Genomic DNA, 20,885 nt, shown 5'->3' on the forward strand with positions numbered 1-20,885 from the left:
AATCCAGGGGTTCCATCAGGGACTTAGGGTGCTTTGGACCAACCGTACCTTTAGGGTCGTGGCCCCGAGTACTACGTTTCCCAGCGTGCCCAGCGGCCGATTGCCGTGAGCTTTGTACCGTAATTTTTACTTCCCAAGGTGCCCTGGGCGGTCACCCAGGGATTTTCTTGGTGTAAGGGTTGAGGACTCAATTTCCCATAGTATCTGGAGGTTCTCAGGACCTAGGGAATCCATTCATTTATTCATTCATTCAAAACCCTCTTCCCGATCGCGTTTTATTAGGTCTTGGCAATGGGAACAGGGATACACAAGACGACAAAAATTCCTGTCCTCCAGGGGCTTATTTCTAGTTGAAGGGATAAGACAAACCCAAAATAAGTAAGTCACATGGTATGAGGAAAGCGGTAAGGTGTATGGAAAAATGAGTTCTGTATTTTTTAGGACTCCCGGGTTATCAAGTCCGTTTCCCGCTTGGGTTCCTTGATACTGTGAACTACATTTCCCACATGCCCCGGGGCACATATCCGGCCTTTAGACTACATTTCCCAGCACCCCCCAGGGGGCATCCTCTTAATTAGATTTCCTTTTGAAACCGCTGAGCCGCGAATTTCCCAGTGTGCCTCGGGGCAGATCGAGGCCGGAATGTGGCCGAGACCGATTTCCGCTTGTGGACTCCGCTTCCCAGAGCGCCCCGCGGCCTTCTCTGAGGCTGTTGCCACGACCTCTCCCGACTGCGGACTCCATTTCCCAGCGCGCCCCGGGGCTGCGTGGTGACGTAGCGCGCCGGGCGGGTGCCGGTAGATCCTTGGGCGGCGCGGGGCTGGCGGCAGTTCCCGGCGGCCCGGGAGCTGGCGGCGGCGGCGGCGGCAGCGGCAGCGGCAGCAGCAGCAGCAGCAGCTTGGGGCTCGGTGCTCGGCGCTCGCTCGCTCGCTCGTTCGCTCACGGGCGGGCGGGCGGCGCGATGTCGGGCGAGGACGGCCCCGGGGCGGGCCCCGGGGCGGCGGCAGCAGCGGCCCGCGAGCGGCGGCGGGAGCAGCTGCGGCAGTGGGGGGCGCGGGCGGGCGCCGAGCCGGGCCCCGGGGAGCGGCGCGCCCGCACCGTGCGCTTCGAGCGCGCCGCCGAGTTTCTGGCGGCCTGCGCGGGCGGCGACCTGGACGAGGCGCGCCTGATGCTGCGCGCGGCCGACCCCGGCCCCGGCGTAGAGCTGGACCCCGCCGCAGAGCTGGACCCCGCCGCCCCGCCGCCCGCCCGCGCCGTGCTCGACTCCACCAACGCCGACGGCATCAGCGCCCTGCACCAGGTCAGCTCCCGGGTCTGCGCCGCCCGGAGCACCCTCCCTCCCCGGCCTGGAGGCACCCCGGCCGGCCCTGCTCTGCGCCGTCGTCCGCGGCGGACCCCCATTCCCCTCCGTCCCACCTGGGGCTCCCCTCTCCCGACCCTGAGCCGCTGGAGCTGACGCTGGCTTTTGCCAATCTGAGCCGCCCTTTCCTGGCCCCGAACCGTCGCTGCCGGCCTCAGCCCGGTGCATCCCCGTCTTGTCACTTCGCTGTGCTCTTTCCCGACCTTGGGGGCTCTCTGCGAGTCTCGCCCGTGCGATCGCCACCGGTGCCACCTCGACTCTGCCATCTAGAGTTGGGCCTCTCTCTTTCCTGAGTCTGTGCCCCTTGCAGCCCCACCGGTGCCTCCTGTTCCCCCATAGGTACCACTGCCCCACCCTTCCACCCCCAGCAGCATAGCATCGCCGTCCTCCCTGCCGCCCGGCCTCTCTGCGTGGGGCCGCCTGTCATCCCGGCCCGTGCCATCTGTTGCTCTCTAAGGGTGTTCTTTCCTGAGCCCCTGCCTTCGAGGCTCTGTACTCCTGAAGTGGGTGCTTCCCTGGCCCGGGTCAGCTCAGGCTGTCTCCCCTGCCCCCCTTTACCCTCATGCCCTCTGTCATTTCTCTTTCTGGGGCTGTGCCACCTCTTGCCTCCCAAGGCAAGGCCTTCTCCCAAGGGTGTCTCTCCTCCAGGAACTCCTCTCTCTCTCCTGTTGCTTTGGCCAGGCCTGCAGCATCACCCCCCCTTTTTTTCTGGGCTGACTCGAAGCACCCACCTCTTCCTGGCTTTGGGCTGCCTCTCTATCCTCTGGTCACCTTGCATTCTCTGCCTGGATCCCCTCCTGTGAATCTGGGCAGCGCCTCCCTCCCGCAGAGTGTGTCCTCTCTCCCAGCCCCCATCTTGTCACCTTCTCAAGAGATCCAGAGCCAGGTTACACCCCTCTGTCCACAGCCTGGGCCCTCGTGCCTTCCCCAGACGCGCCAACCACTGCCTTTGAGCTTCTTCTGTTCCAGAACCAGGCCCACCGTAGGCCCCACTACCAGGGTTCCCTCTGATTCGGGGTGCTCCTGTCGCCCCCCCACCCCACCCCCCTTTCTTTAGTGGGGCCATCAGGCACAGTTCACAGAGGACCCCTGTCCCCAAGGCTGTCTCCCTCCTAGTCTCCTCGAATTGGTCCAGTCCCCAACCTTCTCTTCCCTGCCGGAACCCCTAGGGTTTGGTTACTTTGGGACCCAGAGAGGACCCAGGGAAGGAAACCTGGGCAGGGAGCAGGGGGCTGCGGAGGAGGCCGGGAGGGCCCACGTGCCAGCTTCCCAGGAGGAGCAGCAGCTCAGGAAGGTAGGCCAGTCCTGAGTTCTGATCTCGGCTCCTCAAGTGAGTGGCTTTGAATGCGGGTCTTTTCTCTGTGCCTCGGGCTTCTTGCCTGTGAATGGGTTGGCAGGGACACCCTGCAGGAAGTGCCTGACGTCCAGTTGGTGGTTGCAGCCCCTGGTCCAGGTGCCATCTCTCCCCCACCGGCACCCCCAGGCCCGTGCCCTGCAGGAGCCCCAGTGTAGAGGAGGGTCCCCCTTCCTGAGGTCCCGCAGGGTCTCAGAGCTTGACACGCCCGGGACAGGGGCCTCAGGTTTCCGAGTCCCCTTCCTGCACTGCCGTCCCTGCCCCGCCTCCCCGGGGCCTTTCTGAAGGTGTTCCTGGCCCTGCCTTTCCTGCTGGGCTGCGCTCCCCAGCTTGTCCCTTGGCCCAGACCCTGCCCGGCAGAAGGCCACCCTGGGATCCCTCTCGGCCTCCTGCTATAGGCAAGAGGAAGTCACTCGCCAGGGCTCTGCGGGAGGCCTGGAGGGGATCAGGGCATCCATCTGAGGCGCAGAGAAGGGGAGTCGCCCAGCCAGTGAGCGAGCAGGGGAGCGGGGCTTTGGGTCTGGGTGTTTGCTGACCAGCTTGTGCCAGTTTGCCCAAGACTGGCCTCGTTTTAGCTCAGAAAGTCCCAGGTCCCAGGAAACCCCCGGACAGGCCCGCGGGATAGTCGCTCATGTTGTCTGGGCGAGTCCGGCAGCCGTGGTTTCTGTTCCCCCTGGAGCAGGTCCCCTGGCGTCAGCTCCCTGCTCTGGCTGTGACCCCAGGAGGTCTCACATCCCAGCCCCTACCCCTCGACAAGGTGACAAGGCCGGTATAGGCTGCCTCATCCCCAGATTACCTGGTAATTAGCAACTGGGGTCTGGGATAGGAAGGACTGTGAGCCAGGATTCTTAGGTGTAAATAGGGAGGGGGTCGGAGAGTCTAGGTTCCCTGGGTCTGAGGGGGGAGGGGCGGGGGGCCTGGACCCCCAGGTCTGAGGGGGGAGGGGCGGGGGACTTAGACCCCCAGGTCTGAGAAGGAGGGCGGGGCCTGGACCCCCGGGTCTGAGGGGGGAGGGGTGGGGGCCCTGGACCCCCAGGTCTGAGGAGGACGGTGGGGCCTGGATTCTTGGTCCCTGGCGCCCAGGACGCAGACATCTTTCGCACGGATGCCTGTGCCCGGCCAGGTCCTTGAAAGGGAAAGGCCTGTCTCCCTCCTCGCCCCCCCTCTCATCACCATGGCAACTGGTGGAAATAAACGGTGCCCAGAGTTCATCCCGTTCCCAGGGCATGTGTGGCCCCCCTTTCGCAGCCTGAGTTTCCATGACTTCATGCTCTTGGCCCTCGTAGCTTCCTCCCCTTGCTCCAGGCGGCCGGCCGTGGAGAGGTGAGGGAGTCGGAGGCTAATTCCCCTGAGGACCCAGGAGGCCAGGTCCACTCCCGTCCCTCAGCCCTGCTCAGGCCCAGTGCCCACCGCGTGTTCGCACGCGTCCCGGGCGAAACCCTTTCTCTGGCCCCGGCCTGCTGCGCTAGCGCGGGCAGGGGCTTTGGTCTCCTGGGGCTGGGATCTCTTCCTCCATCAGAGGGGATCCTGACAGCCCTCAGAGTGGGAAAGGTGCCCGTGGACGCCCCATGATGGGGGGCCCTGTGCCTCTCCTCGGGCCCAGGCCTGGGCACACCCTCTCTCAGCCGCCTTTCCCAGTGTCGGGGTCCTGGCCAGGGCCCTCACCACCGCCCCGCCCCCCCTCCCAGGTTCGCAGGGACCTGTCGACCCCGCGTGGCCTTGGGCCCCAGGGTCTGGCTGTCTCCCTACCAGGGACACGGCAGGGCGGTGGTCAGCTCTCCTGGAGAGTCTGCTGGGTCTGAGGGGGAAGGCCTGGGTCTCTTCCCTTGGGTTCAGCTCTGGGGTCCCATCCTCCATGGTGACTGGGGTGCGTCTCGTGAACAAGCATGGTTCGGGATCCCTACAGCTCCTCCTCTCTGGCCAGCTCCTCCTCTCACGGTCCCCAGTGAGCCCCAGAGGCCTGCCTGGCCTGGCCGCCGGGAAGCCAGGCTGTGCAGGGCTGGGGGTGCCCTGCGGACATGGTGCCTTCCAGGGCCCTTGGGGTCTTCCTCTGGAGCCTTGCTCGGTCGGCCCTGGGTCCCCCTCGAGGCCCTGGCAGGGTCCTGCCTTGCAAGGCACGCGGAGGGGTCCGGGGTGGTGAGGGTGACCCCCTGCCGTGCCCCCCAGGCCTGCATTGACGAGAACCTTGAGGTGGTGCGCTTCCTGGTGGAGCAGGGTGCCACAGTGAACCAGGCGGACAACGAGGGCTGGACGCCCCTCCACGTGGCCGCCTCCTGCGGTTACCTGGACATCGCCAGGTGAGGTGGGGAGGGTGGGCGGCCCGCTGGGCGTGCGGCCCGGACGCCTCCGTCCTGACCGCGGCCTGCCCCCGCCTCCCCAGGTACCTCCTGAGCCATGGGGCCAACATCGCCGCGGTCAACAGCGACGGGGACGTGCCTCTGGACCTGGCCGAGTCCGACGCCATGGAGGCGCTGCTGAAGGCCGAGATCGCCCGCCGAGGTGGGCCTGGGGCGGGGCCGGGGCTCCTGCCGTCGGGGCCTCCGTTGCCAAGGACCTGGACCCCAGGGTCTCAGTGTGGCCTGGACCGTTTAACCCGAGAAGTCACTGAGGCAGGGCTTGGCTCGTTCTCGGGCTGACGGAGGAAACTGAGTTTGGCGCTTGTCCCGGGTGATGGTGGGTCTTCTCAGGAGTTGTGCTGGGGGGTGGGGGGCAGTGGAGGAATGCCGAGTCTCCTGGGGGTCTGGTCTGCTGTGCTGGGGATCACTGCGCCCCAGGGTCCTTAACGGGGCCCAGGACCCCCTAAACTCTGTGCCTGGCCACGCTCAGTTTTCTAGGGGGAGCCTGTGTGACCGCTGGCAGGTCCCCACCTTCCCACGCTCCCTCTCACAGTCACTGATGCCCAGACTGTGGGGAGGACTCGCCCGGCTGCCCTGCGGTGGAGGGCCGGGGGGCCGCGGGTGGGAGACAGTGAGCAGCCTCGCCCCGTCCCCAGCGTGGCGTCCGGGTGGCCGTCTGTTCCTCTGAGCGGGTCTGGTGACCGCACTGCATCTGTGAGGAGGTGTGAGCGCGGGGCCGGGGGGGTCTGGAGGGCCACGGGGGAGGTGCAGGGAGGCTGCTGAAGAACGGCTGAGTGTCCGAGGCGATGCCCAGCTTGGCTGGGGCTGGGAGGGACGAGGCTCTGCCCTGGGCAGGTGGTGTGCCGGGGGCCGCGGGAGTCCCTCGAGGCGCCGCTGGTGGGCCAGCCGAGGTCCAGAGCGCTGGTTTGCTTCAGATGTAGGGAGCGAAGTGAAGCAGAGACAGAGCCGGGCTTTTCCTGCCTCCGCTTCTCCACGTCCTCACCTGGACGGCTTCACACGCTGAGCCAGGCTTCACTGGCAGTCCGATGAGGGCAGCCCCCACTGAGGCTCACCGGGGTTTCCAGCAGCCTCGTGTAGGCGCAGTTGTCTGCGTGTGCGCTTCCTTCACTCTTTAGGCGTGTGTGGGCTCGTGTTTTCTGTTTTGTCTTTTTTAGCGTAGTCACACTGAAGCCTATGTGTCTGTGAGCACATTGAGTTTGGATGATTCTGATCAGCCCCAAAGAAACCCTGGGCTGTGACCCCCAACCTCCCCTTCCCCCTCAGCCCGGGGGCCACCCATGGGCTTCGTGTGGGGGGTTTGCCTGTCCTGGACATTTTCCGTAAGTGGAATCCTGAAGTGTGGACTCCGAGTTTCCAGCTTCTTGGCGTGATCGCTTGTGCACCTCCCTCTCCGCAGGGATGGGCCTGCCCAGGTTCCCTCCCCTGGCCCCGCCGGCTGCACAGGACCAGCCTTCACCCCTCCCCTGTTTACATGGCCCCTCAGCCTGGACCTGATTGCTTGTCAGTTCTGCAGGTTTGGCAGGAACTTGCCAGCAAATTCTGCGGGGAGACGAATTCCGTCCGCCCTCTTACTGGTGATGTTAACCTTGAGCCTCATTCAGAGGACGCCCAGGTGACTCTGCCATCAAGGCATCTTCTTCCCTTTGTTGTTAAAAAGTAGCCTGCAGGGCGATGCTTGGAGGCCACTGGGGCTGGCTGATCTCTCAGGCCTCTCAATTCCTGCCAGAATTGCCCAGAGCTCTCATCACCTTCTCACGAGGGCCGAAGGTCGCGGGGGGTTGGCTTGCAGGACCAACCAGGCCCAAAGGCCTGTGATGCTACTGGGAAGACCGTCCGCTGCACTGCTGCGGGTGGGGCACAGCTGCCTCTGAAACCCGGAGGCTTCAGTGACGTGGCTCCACGGTGCCTGTCCTGATGTGAGGCCTCAAGGACTGTGCTGGGCAGAATCTGTGCTTTACCACAGTTTTAAGCAGAAGACAATTCGTGGGCCTCTGTAACTGAAGTCTAGGAGTTATGTGGTCTTCAGGCATAGCTTGATCCAGGGGCGCAGACACGGTCAGAAGCCTTCCTCCCATCTCTCTGCTGAGCTCTGTGTTGGCTTCCCTCCTAGGCTGGTTCTCTCGGTGAGGCACTTAGCGTGGCTCCCAGCAGTGCAGGCTGACCCCCTGGCGGAACTAGAGCTAGACTTCTCAGCAGCCCCAGCCCCAGCCCTCTGCCCTTAGGGCCGCCCTGGTCACAGCCTGCCCTGAGCCAGTCGTGTGGCAAGGAGGACGGTCAGGCCTGGTGACGCAGCTGCCCTTGGAGCCGGGCTGTGGGCCCCTCATGTTGGAGCCACGTGGGGTGAGGACAAGCAGGGAGGGGCCTGGACGCTGGCAGCTCCAAGCGACAGCTCCTCCCCAGACACTGTGCTCACAGCCTGGGCCTCAGGGGCCAGCCGGAGCCCAGGACCCCCTGGCCATTTTGCTCAGAAGGGCCACGGTCAGACCCACAGGGACTTGGAACTGGGCTGGAAGGAATCCCGACATCAGGACAGGGATGCGGGCTGGTTACTCTCAGAGCTGGGCAGCTTTGACAGGCAGTTCCAGTCCTGGCAAGGCCCAGCCACGGCGCTCTTTTCTCTGGCTGGCAGGCACGTGGGTGATTCTAGCCTCCGTGTGAACAGCTAGATGGACGGCATGGATTGTAGCTGGAGATCCTCACTCCCGGTGCTCCAGCAGTTCCACACCCTCCCCCTCGCGCTTCACAGTGTCGAGAGGCTGTCAGTTCAGTCACTCAGGCCTGTCCAAATCTTTGCGACCCCAGGGACTGCAGCACGCCAGGCTTCTCTGTCCATCACCAACTCCAGGCTTGCTCAGACTCATGTCCGTCGACTCGGTGATGCCATCCAAGCACCTCATCCTCTGTTGCTCCCTTCTCTTCCTGCCTTCACTCTTTCCCAGCGCCAGGGTAATTTTAAATGAGTCAGCTCTTTTTTTTCTGTTCAGGTGGTCAGAGTATTGGAGCTTCAGCATCAGTCCATCCAATGAATATTCAGGGTTGATTTCCTTTAGGATTGACTGGTTTGATCTCCTTGCAGTCCAAGGGACTCTCAAGAGTCTTCTCCAACACCACAGCTCAAAAGCATCAATTCTTTGGTGCTCAGCTTTCTTTATGGTCCAACTCTCACATCCATACATGACTACTGGGAAAACCATAGCTTTGACTAGACGGACCTTTGTTGGCAAAGTAATGTCTCTGGTTTTAATATTCTGTCTAGGTTGGTCACAGCTTTTCTTCCAAGAAGCAAGTGTCTTTCAATTTCATGGCTGCAGTCACCATCTGCAGTGATTTTGGAGCCCAGAAAAATAAAATCAGCCGCTGTTTCCCCACCTGTTTGCCATGAAGCAGCGGGACCAGATGCCATGATCTCAGTTTCTGAATGTTGAGCTTTAAGCCACCTTTTTCAGTCCTCTTTCACTTTCATCAAGAGGGTTTTTAGTTCTTTTTCACTTTCTGTGGTAAGGCTGGTGTCATCTGCATGTCTGAAGCTGTTGATATTTCTCCCGGCAATCTTGATTCCAGCTTGTGCTTCAGCCAGCCCAGCATTTTGCATGATGTACTCTGCATATAAGTTAAATAATAATAATAAGAAGTGAAATCGCTCAGTCGTGTCCGACTCTGCGACCCCGTGGACTATAGCCTACCAGGCTCCTCCATCCATGGAATTTTCCAAGCAATAGTACTGTAGTGGGTTGCCATTTCCTTCTCCAAGTTAAATAAGCAGGGTGACAATATACAGCCTTGACGTACTCCTTTTCCTATTTGGAACCAGTCTGTTCCATGTCCAGTTCTAACTGTTGCTTCCTGACCTGCACACAGATTTCTCAGGAGGCAGGTCAGGTGGTCTGGTATTCCCATCTCTTTCAGAATTTTCCATAGTTTGTTGTGATCCACATAGTCAAAGGCTTTGCATAGTCAATAAAGCAGAAGTAGATGTTTTGGGGGAGCTCTCTTGCTATTTTGATGATCCAGCGGATGTTGGCCATTTGATCTCTGGTTCCTCTGCCTTTTCTAACTCCAGCTTGAACATCAGGAAGTTCACGGTTCACGTATTGCTGAAGCCTGGCTTGGAGAATTTTGAGCATTACTTTACTAGTGTGTGAGATGAGTGCAATTTTGCGGTAGTTTGAGCATTCTTTGGCATCGCCTTTCTTTGGGATTGGAATGAAAACTGACCTTTTCCAGTCCTGTGGCCACTGCTGAGTTTTCCAAATTTGCTGGCATATTGAGTGTAGCACTTTCACAGCATCATCTTTCAGGATTTGAAATAGCTCAACTGGAATTCCATCACCTCCACTAGCTTATTCGTAGTGATGCTTCCTAAGGCCCACTTGACTTCACATTCCAGGATGTCTGGCTCTAGATGAGTGATCACACCATTGTGATTATCTGGGTCGTGAAAATCTTTTTTGTACAGTTCCTCTGTGTGTTCTTGCCACCTCTTCCTAATATCTTCTGCTTCTGTTAGGTCCAGACCATTTCTGTCCTTTATTGAGCCCATCTTTGCATGAAGTGTTCCCTTGGTATCTCTCATTTTCTTTATTATTATTATTATTAATTTTTTTAATTTTATTTTTTTACTTTACAATACTGTATTGGTTTTGCCATACATTGACATGAATCCACCACAGGTGTACATGAGTTCCCAACCCTGAACCCCCCTCCCACCACCCTCTAATTTTCTTGAAGAGATCTCTAGTCTTTCCCACTCTTGTTTTCCTCTCTTTCTTTGCACTGATCACTGAGGAAGGCTTTCTTATCTCTCCTTGCTATTCTTTGGAACTCTGCATTCAGATGGATGTATTCTGAGGGAGCTCCTCTTTCAGCTGAGAGGGTGAAGGTGGGCCAACACCAGATCCAGAAGGGATCAATCAGCAACCTGTAGATTAGTGATCGGTGATAGGCGAAACTGCCAGGGGGATATGCAAAAGAGTGGGTGTGGTCATTAGCCATTAAAACTTTATTTACAAACATAGGCTCTGTCCAGAAGAGGCAAACCCGCAGTGTCAGGAAGCGGATTAGTGGTTGTCAGGCCCTGGGGAGGGACTGCTTGATGGGGTAAGGGGTTTCCGTCTGGGGTAATGAGAAGGTTCAGGTACAGATAGATAGCGTTGATGGCGGCACATGGTGAATGTCCTAAAAGCCGCTGAATCGCAGGTTTGGTGAAGTAGATAAATCTGTGTGAACTGAACAGCTTGCTGCACGCACAGGTGCTGGTTTGCCCCCCTCCATCAGGAGTTCTGTTTATAAACACGGGCGAATCTCCACAAAAAGCAAAACTGCAGAAGGATGCATTTGAACAGGCAGGACCCTAACTGTGGCTGCAGAGAAAGGTCTGCAAACCCTGCCTTTCCCTGCCCGCGAAGTGCCTGTGTCTATAATAGGACTGAACGTAGGTGATTCCCTTTAAGGAGGTCGGGCGGGAGGGGGCGGGTCTCTGAGTCCCGAGCACTTTCCTGGCCTGCGGGTGAGCCTTCACCAGCCAGACCTTCCTGGAATAGTCCCCCTGGGACTCCCTCAGCCAGGGCACCCTGAGGCGATCCCAGCGGAGTTGAGTCCCAGTGCCCAGCTGCCAGACCCCGACAGGGTTGGCAACCTTGTAGTAAGGGTGTGCCAAGGTTCCTACTCCTGCAAGCAATTTCATGAAGGCGGCTAGCTCCGGGGCCCCCTGGTACTGCTGTGAGCTGAGCGCCGAGCAGGTGCTTCTCTGCCCGCACTGTCCAGTGGGGAGCCAGAGACAGCCACACGCACAATCAAGGATTTCCAAGAAGGCACTTTTAAAAATAGAAACAGGTGAGGTTCGTTTTAGGAGCATGGTTTACTGAACCCGAACGTCCAGGGCACTGTCATTTCTGCGTGCGATCAGTGTAAGGGACTATCCGTGAGCTGCTGCCTGCTCTTTCTACGCTTGGCAACCCGGCACGTTGGCCGTCTGCAGCCTGGCTCAGCACCTGCTCTTTGGCTGCACGGCTGCCGACCACATGCAGGACGGCTCCGCCCTCGGCCACACGTGGGCAAGTGAGCAGTTCCGCAGTGGGAAAACAGCAGACAGGAACAAAGCTCCCCGGAGGAGCACACGGCCCCTAGAGGAGATGCCCGTTTCTGACTGCCATCTCGACCGCTCTTAATGGGCAGACCACAGATTCTCAGTGATGGCTGGAAGGGACTGTTCCGCCCTCAACAGGGCTGCCTGTTCTCAATCCAGAATCGACTTCTGTTTCATGTAAAGCTTCCCCTTACCCTCGCATCAGTGAGTTCAGAGCACTTTTCCTGAAACCGAGGAGAGAGGAAGCATGCTGGCCCCTCCCCAGACGGTGCAGGGGGTGGCTGGTGAGAACGTGTCGTCGCCCCAGTGGCCTGGGCATCCTCAGTGGCTTCTGCTTGCTTTGTCCTCTCGTGAGTGATCCACGTGACAAAACACAGGAAGATGCCGGGCTAAGGATCGTATCAGTAGTGAAAGGGGAGGTGAGACCCAAGAGTGCCCCCCAGCCCCAGCAGGGACCCTCAGTGGAACCCACGGCTGCCCGTTGCGGAAGTGGCAGTGCTGGTCCCAGCTCCCCGGGGCCCCAGAGGAGCTCACACAGGCCAGGTGCCGCCCCGGGTCTCGCGGGGGGCACCCCACCTCTTACCGCTTCTGGTCCTCCCAGGTGTGGACGTGGAGGCGGCCAAACGGGCGGAGGAGGAATTGCTGCTTCACGACACAAGGTGCTGGCTGAATGGGGGCGCCATGCCCGAGGCACGGCACCCCCGCACGGGCGCCTCTGCCCTGCACGTGGCCGCCGCCAAGGGTTACATCGAAGTGATGAGGTGAGCCGGGCCTGCTCCCCTGCCCTCGCACCCGGCGCCCCGTCCCTTGTCTCCATCGTATGCCTTCCTGAGGGTTTTGTCTGTTCCCGCCCCTTTCTCACTATGCACTAAGGACATGCAGCCTTAGCTGCCCCCACCTCTTGATGTGCAGGGTTCCCACTGCCCTTCAGTTTAAGACAATTTCCAGCGTGTAATCTTCTTTGACCCAGAGGTCATTTAGAAGCGTGTCGCTAATTCACAAGTACACGGGGTTTTCTAGTCATGGTTTCATTAGAGCCGTGCTTCCCCTCATTGCACTTCGCCAATAATATTTCATTTTTTAACAAATTGAAGATTTGCAGCAGCCCTGCATTGTCAGATGACGGTGAACGTTTTTTTAGCAAAATGAAGTGTTTTTTAAGATACATACATTGGGTTTTATTTCAGACAGAATGCTATTGCACACGTAATAGACTTAAGTTTTACAGGCACTGGCGAACCGGAACAGTTCACGTGACCTGCTGTATTGCAGTAAAGCCAGCTGGTTGTCTGGAGCCAAACCCCCCATATTCCCGAGTCCCCCGTGCTCATTTCGCAGCTTAATCTTGCTGTGGTCCGGGAGCAGGTTCTCTGTGAGTCCTGATTCCTGAGATCCGTCGAGGTTTGCTTCATACCCTAGTCAGTGTCAGCCAGGAAAGAAGTGTGCTGTCAAGGACAGCGCTGTATGTAGGTTATTAGGTCAGCTTTGTACTCATGCTGTTTGAATCTTCTGTATCGCTAGTGATTCTTCCTTTTCCCATCTGCCGCTGCTGTCAGTCGCTGTGAAAGAATGTGGTGAAATGTGGTGGAATGTCTCACCATGCCTGCGGGGCTTTCCTGTCTCCCCCTGTCTTTGTGTCAGATTTCGCGCTGCAGGTTTCACGGCCGCCATTCGGTGCGCACATAGTTTAAATTGCTGCCCCGCGCGCTCCCTCTCTCTCATCCCCACCTCGGTCTGGTCCCGTTTCTGACCGCCTCACCCTTTCCTGTCAGAGTAGCTGGTTCTGCTGCTTGTCAGGCTCCCCTGCCCTCTCTTTATTTTCCCTTTATATTGAGTATGACAATGGAGTTCCGGCGAATCCCTCCATCTCTGCTCACTTCTGTGTTAATGAATTTTTAGGAAGGTTTTCCGGGGGAGCTCTTTGGTGGACTAGTGTTTAGGGTTCTGGGCTTTCACTGCTGTGGCCTGAGTTCAGTCTCCGCTCAGGGAACTGAGGTTCTGCAGGCTGCACGGAATGGTTGGAGAAGAAGGGAATGTTTTCCAGTAAGATGACCCCTGATAGCTTGGGGCTCGGCTGGCTCCTCTAATTTGGAGGTAGGGTGCCCCATCCTCTGTAGTTCCAGGCCCAGGTCCTATATGCTCTGGGCACCTGTTCATCCCAGGTCTGATCCCTGTGGCAAGGAGGATGGGACACTGTGAATGGTCAGGCCTGGTAGCGTGGCCAGCCCCGGAGGCTGTGCCCTTTTCTGCCCGAGACTTCCCCTCCTGAGTCTCAGCTGGCTGCTTCAGCTCCTGCCATTGCATCTGCATCCCACGCAGCCAGCAGGAAGGAGGAGGAGGGCCACAGGAGTGAATGTCCGTTTCTTTTAAGAGAACAATCCAGAAGTGATATACACACTTAGCGCTGACATCCCCATTTGCCAGACCCTACTCAGCTGGCCATTCCTAGCTGTGAGAGAGATTCCAGATCCCGTGGTCCATGGTGGTGGTGATCTCCTGGGAAAGGACCCTCTAAGCCGGGGTTCCGTCTTGGCACTGGCGTTTGGTCCTGATCGGTCCTTGCTGGGGGGCGGTCCTCTGCGTTGTGGGAGGTTTTGGGGCATCCTCAGCCTACCCACTGGTGCCCCCGGCACCGCCCCTACGTTGTGACGGCCAGAAACGTCTCCAGACGCCCCCTGGCGGCAGCGTCGTCCTGGCTGAGAACCGCTGCCCCGAGCCAGTGGGCTCCTGGAACCCTGCTGCCCCCACTCTGCCTTTCTCTACGCTTGGGCACTGGGGAACCCCCTCCTCCACCTCCGCCGGGGGTATTCCCGCACAGGGGAGGTGTCAGGAGTCGAGCGCTGAAGGTTCAGGGAGCAGGGTCCCGGAGGCCCCGTGATAGGCTGGGGAGGGGTCAGAGCCGGTGGCAGGAGGGTCTCCTTGCGGAGGGGCGCCTCAAGGCCCAGGCCTGTTTTCGGCCCTGTCACAGCTGGTTCTCACCATGGCCCCTGGCCCCGAGCCCCTGTCTCGGCCCTTGAACCCAGCCCTCCCCGGCCCCCAGGCTGCTCCTCCAGGCTGGCTACGACCCGGAGCTGCGTGACGGCGACGGCTGGACACCCCTGCATGCTGCGGCCCACTGGGGTGTGGAGGATGCCTGCCGCCTGCTGGCGGAGCACGGCGGGGGCATGGACTCGCTGACCCACGCGGTGAGGGCCTGGCCTGGCTCCCCGGGGCCGCAGGGCAGGAGGGCCCCCACCTCTGCCTCCTCCTCACCTGCCTTAATCCCCGCCCACCCAGGGGCAGCGTCCCTGTGACCTGGCGGACGAGGAGGTGCTGAGCCTGCTGGAGGAACTGGCCCAGAAGCAGGAGGACGTGAGTCTCCATCCGCAGTCGGGACCCGGGGCCCCCGCGGACCTGGGGAGCTGCCCTTCCCCGGCCAGTGCCGGGGCCCAGCGGGGAGCTGTGATAAGCAGCACCTCGGGGTGCCGATGGGGCTGGTCATCCCTGGGATGTCCCCGCACCAGCGCTGGGCCAGGCCTTGTCGCTGGAAAAACTCAGAAGGAAGGGGCGGACGGCTTGGATTTGGGATCTGAGTCCCAGCTCTGCCCGTGATTTGCTGCGTGAGCTCAGACCAGTCCAGTAGCCTCTCCATTTTCTCAGGAAAATGGGCAGAATACTAAACAGCGCGTGCACTTCATGAGTTACACGTGCTGTTACATGGAACATGGTCTTGAAATGAGCGGCGTATATGTTACTGACCAAAAGCATTCAGAACCCCGCCTGTCTCATAGCGCTCTGAGGTAGCAGGAATCATCTGAGGTCTCCCGGGTCAGATCCCTGTTTAAAGCTTGGCCGCGGCGACATTGAGGGAGAAGGTGGTGTTTCCGGCTTGGTGGGCTGGAGGCGCGGGGGCACGCACGTGTTGAGGGAGCTGCGCTGTGCAGAGGCTGGGAGAGGAACCAGATGGTACCCGGAGTTGGGGGGGCGGGCGGGGACAGGGGCAGACCCCAAAGGGCCTTGAGAGCCAGGCAGGAGCAGGTGAGGGGCCGGGGGCCCCCGTGGGGTTAGTGGGTGAGGCAGGGTCTCTGGGCGCTGAGGGCACAGAGGAAGCCTGAGGGCGTCTGGGGGACCTGCAGCACTTGAGGTTTGCTGAGAGGAGAGGCGGAGCCGCGGGGCCGGCTCAGGTGTGAAGACTTGGGCAGAACGCCCGCCCAGAGCGAGCTGTCGGGGAGGCAGCTGTGTCCGGGTGTGCCGGGGGTCCCGGGAGGCGGAGGCTCCAGAAGTACTCACTGGAGACCCAGGGCGCGGTGCAGACGAGTCCACAAAGCACCCGGTCCACCCCCCAGCACAGCTCTGTGAGGGACCCAGGAGGGTCTGCCCGTCCTGCCCCCCTCCCAGCAGCCCCTTCCCCCTTGCAGCTTCGGAACCAAAAGGAAGCTGCCCAGAGCCGGGGCCCGGAGTCCCAGGGGCCCTCCAGCAGCAAACACCGAAGGTAGGGAGTGGCGCCCTGCGGGAAGTGGGCTGGAGGCCCCCCAGGGCTTGGGCCCCAGCACCCACCCTCCCCTTTCCACCAGGAGCTCCGTGTGCCGTCTGAGCAGCCGCGAGAAGATCTCCCTCCAAGACCTGTCCAAGGAGCGCCGGCCTGGGGGTGCAGGGGGCACCCCCATCCGGGACGAGGACGAGGGAGAAGAAGCCCCCTCAGGTGAGGGGCCGGGGGCCTGGACCCCCGGGTCTGAGGGATGAGGAGGGGTTGATGCTTCTTCTGAGGTCTCCGTCTTCCCACCTCACAGAGCCACCCCCTGCAGAATGCAGAGCCCTCAACGGGGTCTCCTCCCCGCTGCCCTGTAGCCCTGGGAGCCCCGTGGTGAGTGGGGGCCTGGGGGTGGGGCGGGGTTGCCCCGAGCCTACCGTCAGGGCCGCGGGGTGCAGACTGCGCGCCCAGAACCCTCTGGGGCTCCTGCGGCCTCTCCCTGGCTGTTCCCGTCCCCGGCGGTAGTTTGCTGTGGTCCTTCTGGGGGCAGCATGTGAAATTCTTGAGAAGGGCCCTGTCGTAGTAACGGAGACCTTTCTCTTCTCCAGACCCCCGAGGAGGCCGCCTTCTCCAGGCGCTTTGGCCTCCAGAAGACGGGCAGCTCCGGGGCTCTGGGGCCCGCGGACTGGCGCGGAGCCGAGGGTGCTCCGGGGGCCGGGCTGCAGCGCTCCGCGTCCTCCTCGCGGCTGGAGGGTGCGTCCACTCAGGTGAGCACTGCGGGGAGGCCCGGGGAGCAGATCCTGCCCAGCGGGGAGAGTAGCTGCCTGTCTCCTCTCTCTGCAGGGCCGGGAGCCCCGTCTTGCCAGAGTCCCCCCCACCCCCTCCCAGAAGGTGCCGGAGCCCTCTTCCCCGTGAGTACAGCGGGACAGCCCCTCTGAGGTGGGGGGGAGGTCGGGGTTCCTGTCTTGTACCCGGGGTTCTCTGGGGTCTGCTCCCTGGCTCCCACCACTCCTGGCCTCAGTTTCCCTTTTGGTGCTGCAAGTAAAAGCGCCCAAGGCTGCGGTGCTCTGGCTTCCCGGGGGCCCCTGCCCCCTCTCCCGCCCTCCTCTCTGACTCAGGCCCTGTGCTGCGACCTCCCCCTTCACACCCACAGGGCTTCCTTCCTCCTGCTCAGGTCTGTTTAAATGTCAGCTTCTCTGGGAGGCCCACCACCTGCCCTGCGCTCACCCCCGCAGCGTGCGGGCACACCTCCAGGCTCCGGTCCTGCCTCGTTTTTCCCCAGACTAGCTTATCCTCTTGACATTGTGTGACCCTGTCTTCTTGTGGTTATCGTTCACGTTGCATCGTTTCTGCTCAGAGTTGACTCATGGGGCAGAGATTATTCGTTTCCTTAGCTTGCTTTGTGTGGGTGCCCACCACGTAAGGCGAGCTTGAGTAATACTTGCCAATTGAATGAATTCACACAGGTCTGAGATCTCCAGGCCTCCTCCTCCCTTGGGTAACTCCACTCCTCACCCCAGGACCCCCGAGCCCGAGTCCCCGGTGAAGCCCCATGTCCCCGTAGCCTCCGCAGCGCCCCCAGCGGACTCCCGGGACCGCCGGAGGTGAGGCGAGACCCCTGCGATACCCAGGAGTCCGGAGCTGGTGGGGGTGGACCTGGGGAAGCTGGTCTCAGGGTCCTCTGGCTGAACTCCACTCCCCCTGGGGGTGTCGGCCGTGGGACAGGACAGGGTCCAGAGGAGCCCGCTCTGAAGTCGGGCCCCTCACTCAGGACCTACCAGATGCCAGTGCGGGACGAGGAGTCTGAGTCTCAGCGGAAAGCGCGCTCTCGCCTCATGCGCCAGTCCCGGAGGTCCACGCAGGTGTGGGAGGGGCCGGACCCCGGGTCTGAGGGAGGAGGGGCCGGGGGCCTGGACCCCATCCTGAAGGGGCTGGCCCCCCCATCCCGACTGCCCGCTCCCCGTGCAGGGTGTGACCCTGACGGACCTGAAGGAAGCAGAGAAGGCCGCTGGAAAGGCCCCGGAGGCAGAGAAGTCGAGCGTGCAGAGCCTGGTGAGAGGGGTCAGGTGACCGGTCAGTGGGTGGGACGAGACGCCCTCATCCTCTGACCCCGGCCCCTCCCCACAGGACCCTTCCCGGAGACCCCGAGTCCCTGGGGTCGAGAGCACTGACGGCCCTGCCCAGAGAGGTGAGGCTGGTCTCTGGGAGGTCGTCCTCCTGGCCCGTGTTCGGTTTTCCTGGGGTTCGGGCCCAGGGACCCCTCGCCCTGCATTGGGCTGATTCCTGCCCCTCCCCCAGCAGAGGCGCCCGACGGGCAAGGGCAGGGGCCGCCCGCGGCCAGGGAGCCCCGCAGAGTCGACAAGGAGTGGAGGGGCCCTGCCGAGGTGAGGGGTGGCGCCCAGCGGGCCGCGGGTGGGCCTGGGGGCGGGCCCAGCTCTCCTCCCCGCTGAACCTCACCTCCGCCCCGCAGGGGGAGGAGGCGGAGCCAGCGCCAGCCGACCGCAGCCCAGAATCCAGGTACGGGGCGGGCAGGCCGGGTCTGGGCTGTCATGGGGCCGTGGGCGCCCCATGACGGCCTCCCCGCCCCCACCCCAGCACTCCCGAGGGCGACCCCTCATCCCGCAGGCAGCGGGATCTCAACCCAGACCCAGAGCCGGAACCGGACGAGCCGGACGGAGGCTTCAGGAAGGTTCGCGACCCCACCGTGAACGGAGTCCCCATCACTCGGCTTTGTATCCCTGCCCCGCCGTCCCCTGCCCTGGGGCCCTGCCTGACCCACCCGGGCACTCTGCGCCCTTCCGGCCTCAGCCGGGCCGCAGCCACCCACCCCCGCCCCCGCAAGTCTGCCGCGTCTCCGCCGGCGAGCCTGACGCCCTGTCCCTCCTGGGCCCGCAGCTGTACGCCGAGCTGCGCAGTGAGAACGAGCGCCTTCGCGAGGCCCTGACGGAGACCACCCTGCAGCTGGCGCAGCTCAAGGTGGACCTGGAGCGCGCCACGCAGGTGAAGAGCCGGGGCCCTGGAGGCGAGGGGTTTGTCGAGGGTGCGGGTGCCGGCTCCGGGTCTCCGGGAGGGAGGACCAGCCGGAGCGCCCAGGGCTGAGGGGCCCAGAATGGCTGGTGGGATCCTTGGGGGGAGGAGTATGGGCCACTGAGGGGGTTGGGGGCGGGGCCAATACCCCAGGGGCGGGGCCAGGGCCCGGAAGGGCAGGGCGGGGCCTGAGCAGTGCCGGGCGGTTTGAACCCGCCGCGAGTCCCGGCTGCCTTTACCCTCCTCTACTGGTCTCCCCTTTTGCCCGTGGCCTTGCGGCTGCTTGTATAACTCCCGCTCTTTTTCTGTCCTCCCCAGAAGCAGGAGCGCTTTGCAGAGAGGCCTGCCCTTCTGGAGCTGGAGAGATTCGTGAGTACGGCTGGCCAGGGTGGGACTAGAGATGTCCCGGCCTTACGAGCCCTTACGGTCTGGAGGAAGAGGTCGGCATTGACCTCTGCCCTTTCCTCGCCCCTCTCCACTATACTTGACCCCCAGTTCCCCACCCCCCCCTCACCTTCCCCTGTTTATTCCAGGAGCGCAGGGCCCTGGAGCGAAAGGCAGCTGAGCTGGAGGAGGAGCTGAAGGTGAATGCTAGCGGGGAGCTGAGTGCAGAGAGCCTTGGTCGGCCGTGGGTTCAGCCTGCCCAGGGCCACCTGGCTGACCCGTCTTCCCACCTCACAGGCCCTGTCCGACCTTCGGGCTGACAACCAGCGGCTCAAGGATGAGAACGCAGCCCTGATTCGTGTCATCAGCAAACTCTCCAAGTGACTCCGGAGGAGCCCCTCCCCTGCACCCATATTTATACAGCTGCTTCTGCCACACGCACCCCTTCCCCTGCGTGAGCACTAGTGACAGGGCTCCCGGGGGAGTCTCTGAGAAGCCATAACCTCCCCTCGGGACCTTCAGGCTGGGAGGGGAATACAGAGAGCCCAGGAGCCAAGGGGGGCCCATCAGAGGCCAGGATGGAGGCGGGAGGCCGAGCCAGGTAGGGGGACGTCGCTGAGCAGGGACTGGGGCTGGAGGTGGGACCAGGAAGGGACCGAGGACCAAGAAGCACCGAGACCAGGAACCAGGACCAGAGTGGCCGCCCAGAGGTCCCCCTCTCACGTGTGATGTCACCCTCACCACCCCTCCCGCTCCGGAACAGGGATCCGAGAATGTGCCAAGAGCCCCGCCGGCGTCGGCCAGGTGGGCCTGTATATAGGGTCCGCGTGCAATAGGGAGGGATGTCTTCTATTTTTTGCAGCCCCCTCCCCACCCGCCGTCCGGGGCAGGGGGAGAAGGTATTTTCGAGACAAAGCACAGGCACCACAAATAAAAGTCGTGAAGTTGCCACTCAGTGACTACGTCCTTGGCTGGAGGCGGGGCTCCGCTTCCTGCTGACGTGCTGCCCAGACCACAGGACCGAGCGGGTGCGGTGCTGAAGGGCGGGAAGGGGCTTCAAGAAGAGCGCTCAGTTGGAGCAAAGGCTCCCAACCAGAGCTGACGTCGTCAAAAGTTGGGTTGGCACGAAGCAGGCAGGGTCAGTCAGGCAAGGGATAGGGGCTGCGATTATTGGGCTGGGGAGCTTGGCTCTTGCCATCAGTTTTTGAAACAAATTTGCATCAGTTACCAGCATTTAAAGTTTGGGGATTAGGAATCTAATAGTACAAGCTGTTCAGTTCAGCGTGGCAACAGTCGGCTGGAGCCCAATAGGAGCCATCCTCTAAGGTTGGGCATTCATTCATTTATTCACTTGATCATTTGGGGTCCTGTTCTTGCCAGGCCCTGACCTGCCTATCGATGATGTAGTGAATGAGACAGGTAAAGATCCGATCCATTTTGGAGGAGAGTCAGGAGGCATCTAGTAACAAGTGTGTTGCACTTGGTGGTGCTGAGGGGGGAAGCAGGGGCAGCAGGGGTTAGGGAGGCTGGTGTGCACGTGGGTGTGTGGAGACGGGCAGATCCAGGATGCATGGGGGATGAGGGAGTGAGAGATGAGGTTGGAGAGGCAGGGACCAAACCATTCAGGACTAAGACGGTGACCGGGAGCCAGAAGAGGATTTTGAGCGTGGGGCGCACTGGGACACTGGATGTTCGGTCCCTCTGGAGTGAACTCAAGGACAACCCGGAGGCTGGGAGGTCAGAAGTCTGAGTTGGGCCCCCAGGGAGGGAGAGGAGGATTCAGAGGAAGAAACCAAGGAGAGTCGGGACACCTCCTGGATTCCTTTACTGTGAGGCTGTAGCTGGTGTTGAGGGGCAGGTTGGTGGCC

At 61.4% G+C, this 20,885-nt stretch overlaps 1 protein-coding gene across 2 annotated transcripts; it reads left to right on the top strand.

Annotated features, from left to right (window-relative positions):
- The first annotated feature begins 961 nt into the window (after nt 1-961).
- PPP1R12C (protein phosphatase 1 regulatory subunit 12C) lies at nt 962-19,944 on the top strand. Of its 2 annotated transcripts, none has more exons than XM_068992118.1 (22): nt 962-1,300; nt 4,881-5,011; nt 5,095-5,213; nt 11,758-11,917; nt 14,197-14,341; nt 14,433-14,507; nt 15,554-15,627; nt 15,710-15,837; nt 15,926-15,999; nt 16,215-16,373; nt 16,450-16,517; nt 17,073-17,210; nt 17,378-17,468; nt 17,575-17,658; nt 17,734-17,794; nt 17,905-17,990; nt 18,077-18,123; nt 18,202-18,295; nt 18,502-18,606; nt 18,952-19,002; nt 19,167-19,217; nt 19,315-19,944. In XM_068992118.1, the coding sequence occupies exons 1-22, from the start codon at nt 962-964 to the stop codon at nt 19,399-19,401; spliced, it is 2,367 nt and encodes a 788-aa protein (XP_068848219.1). In that variant the 3' UTR covers nt 19,402-19,944. The 2 variants fall into 2 exon arrangements, with proteins under 2 accessions (XP_068848219.1, XP_068848220.1); XM_068992119.1 differs by having other exon boundaries at nt 15,926-15,996; nt 17,908-17,990.
- The last annotated feature ends 941 nt before the right edge of the window (nt 19,945-20,885 follow it).

This window comes from Capricornis sumatraensis, chromosome 20 (assembly GCF_032405125.1).
Source record: "Capricornis sumatraensis isolate serow.1 chromosome 20, serow.2, whole genome shotgun sequence".
Taxonomy (NCBI): domain Eukaryota; kingdom Metazoa; phylum Chordata; class Mammalia; order Artiodactyla; family Bovidae; genus Capricornis; species Capricornis sumatraensis.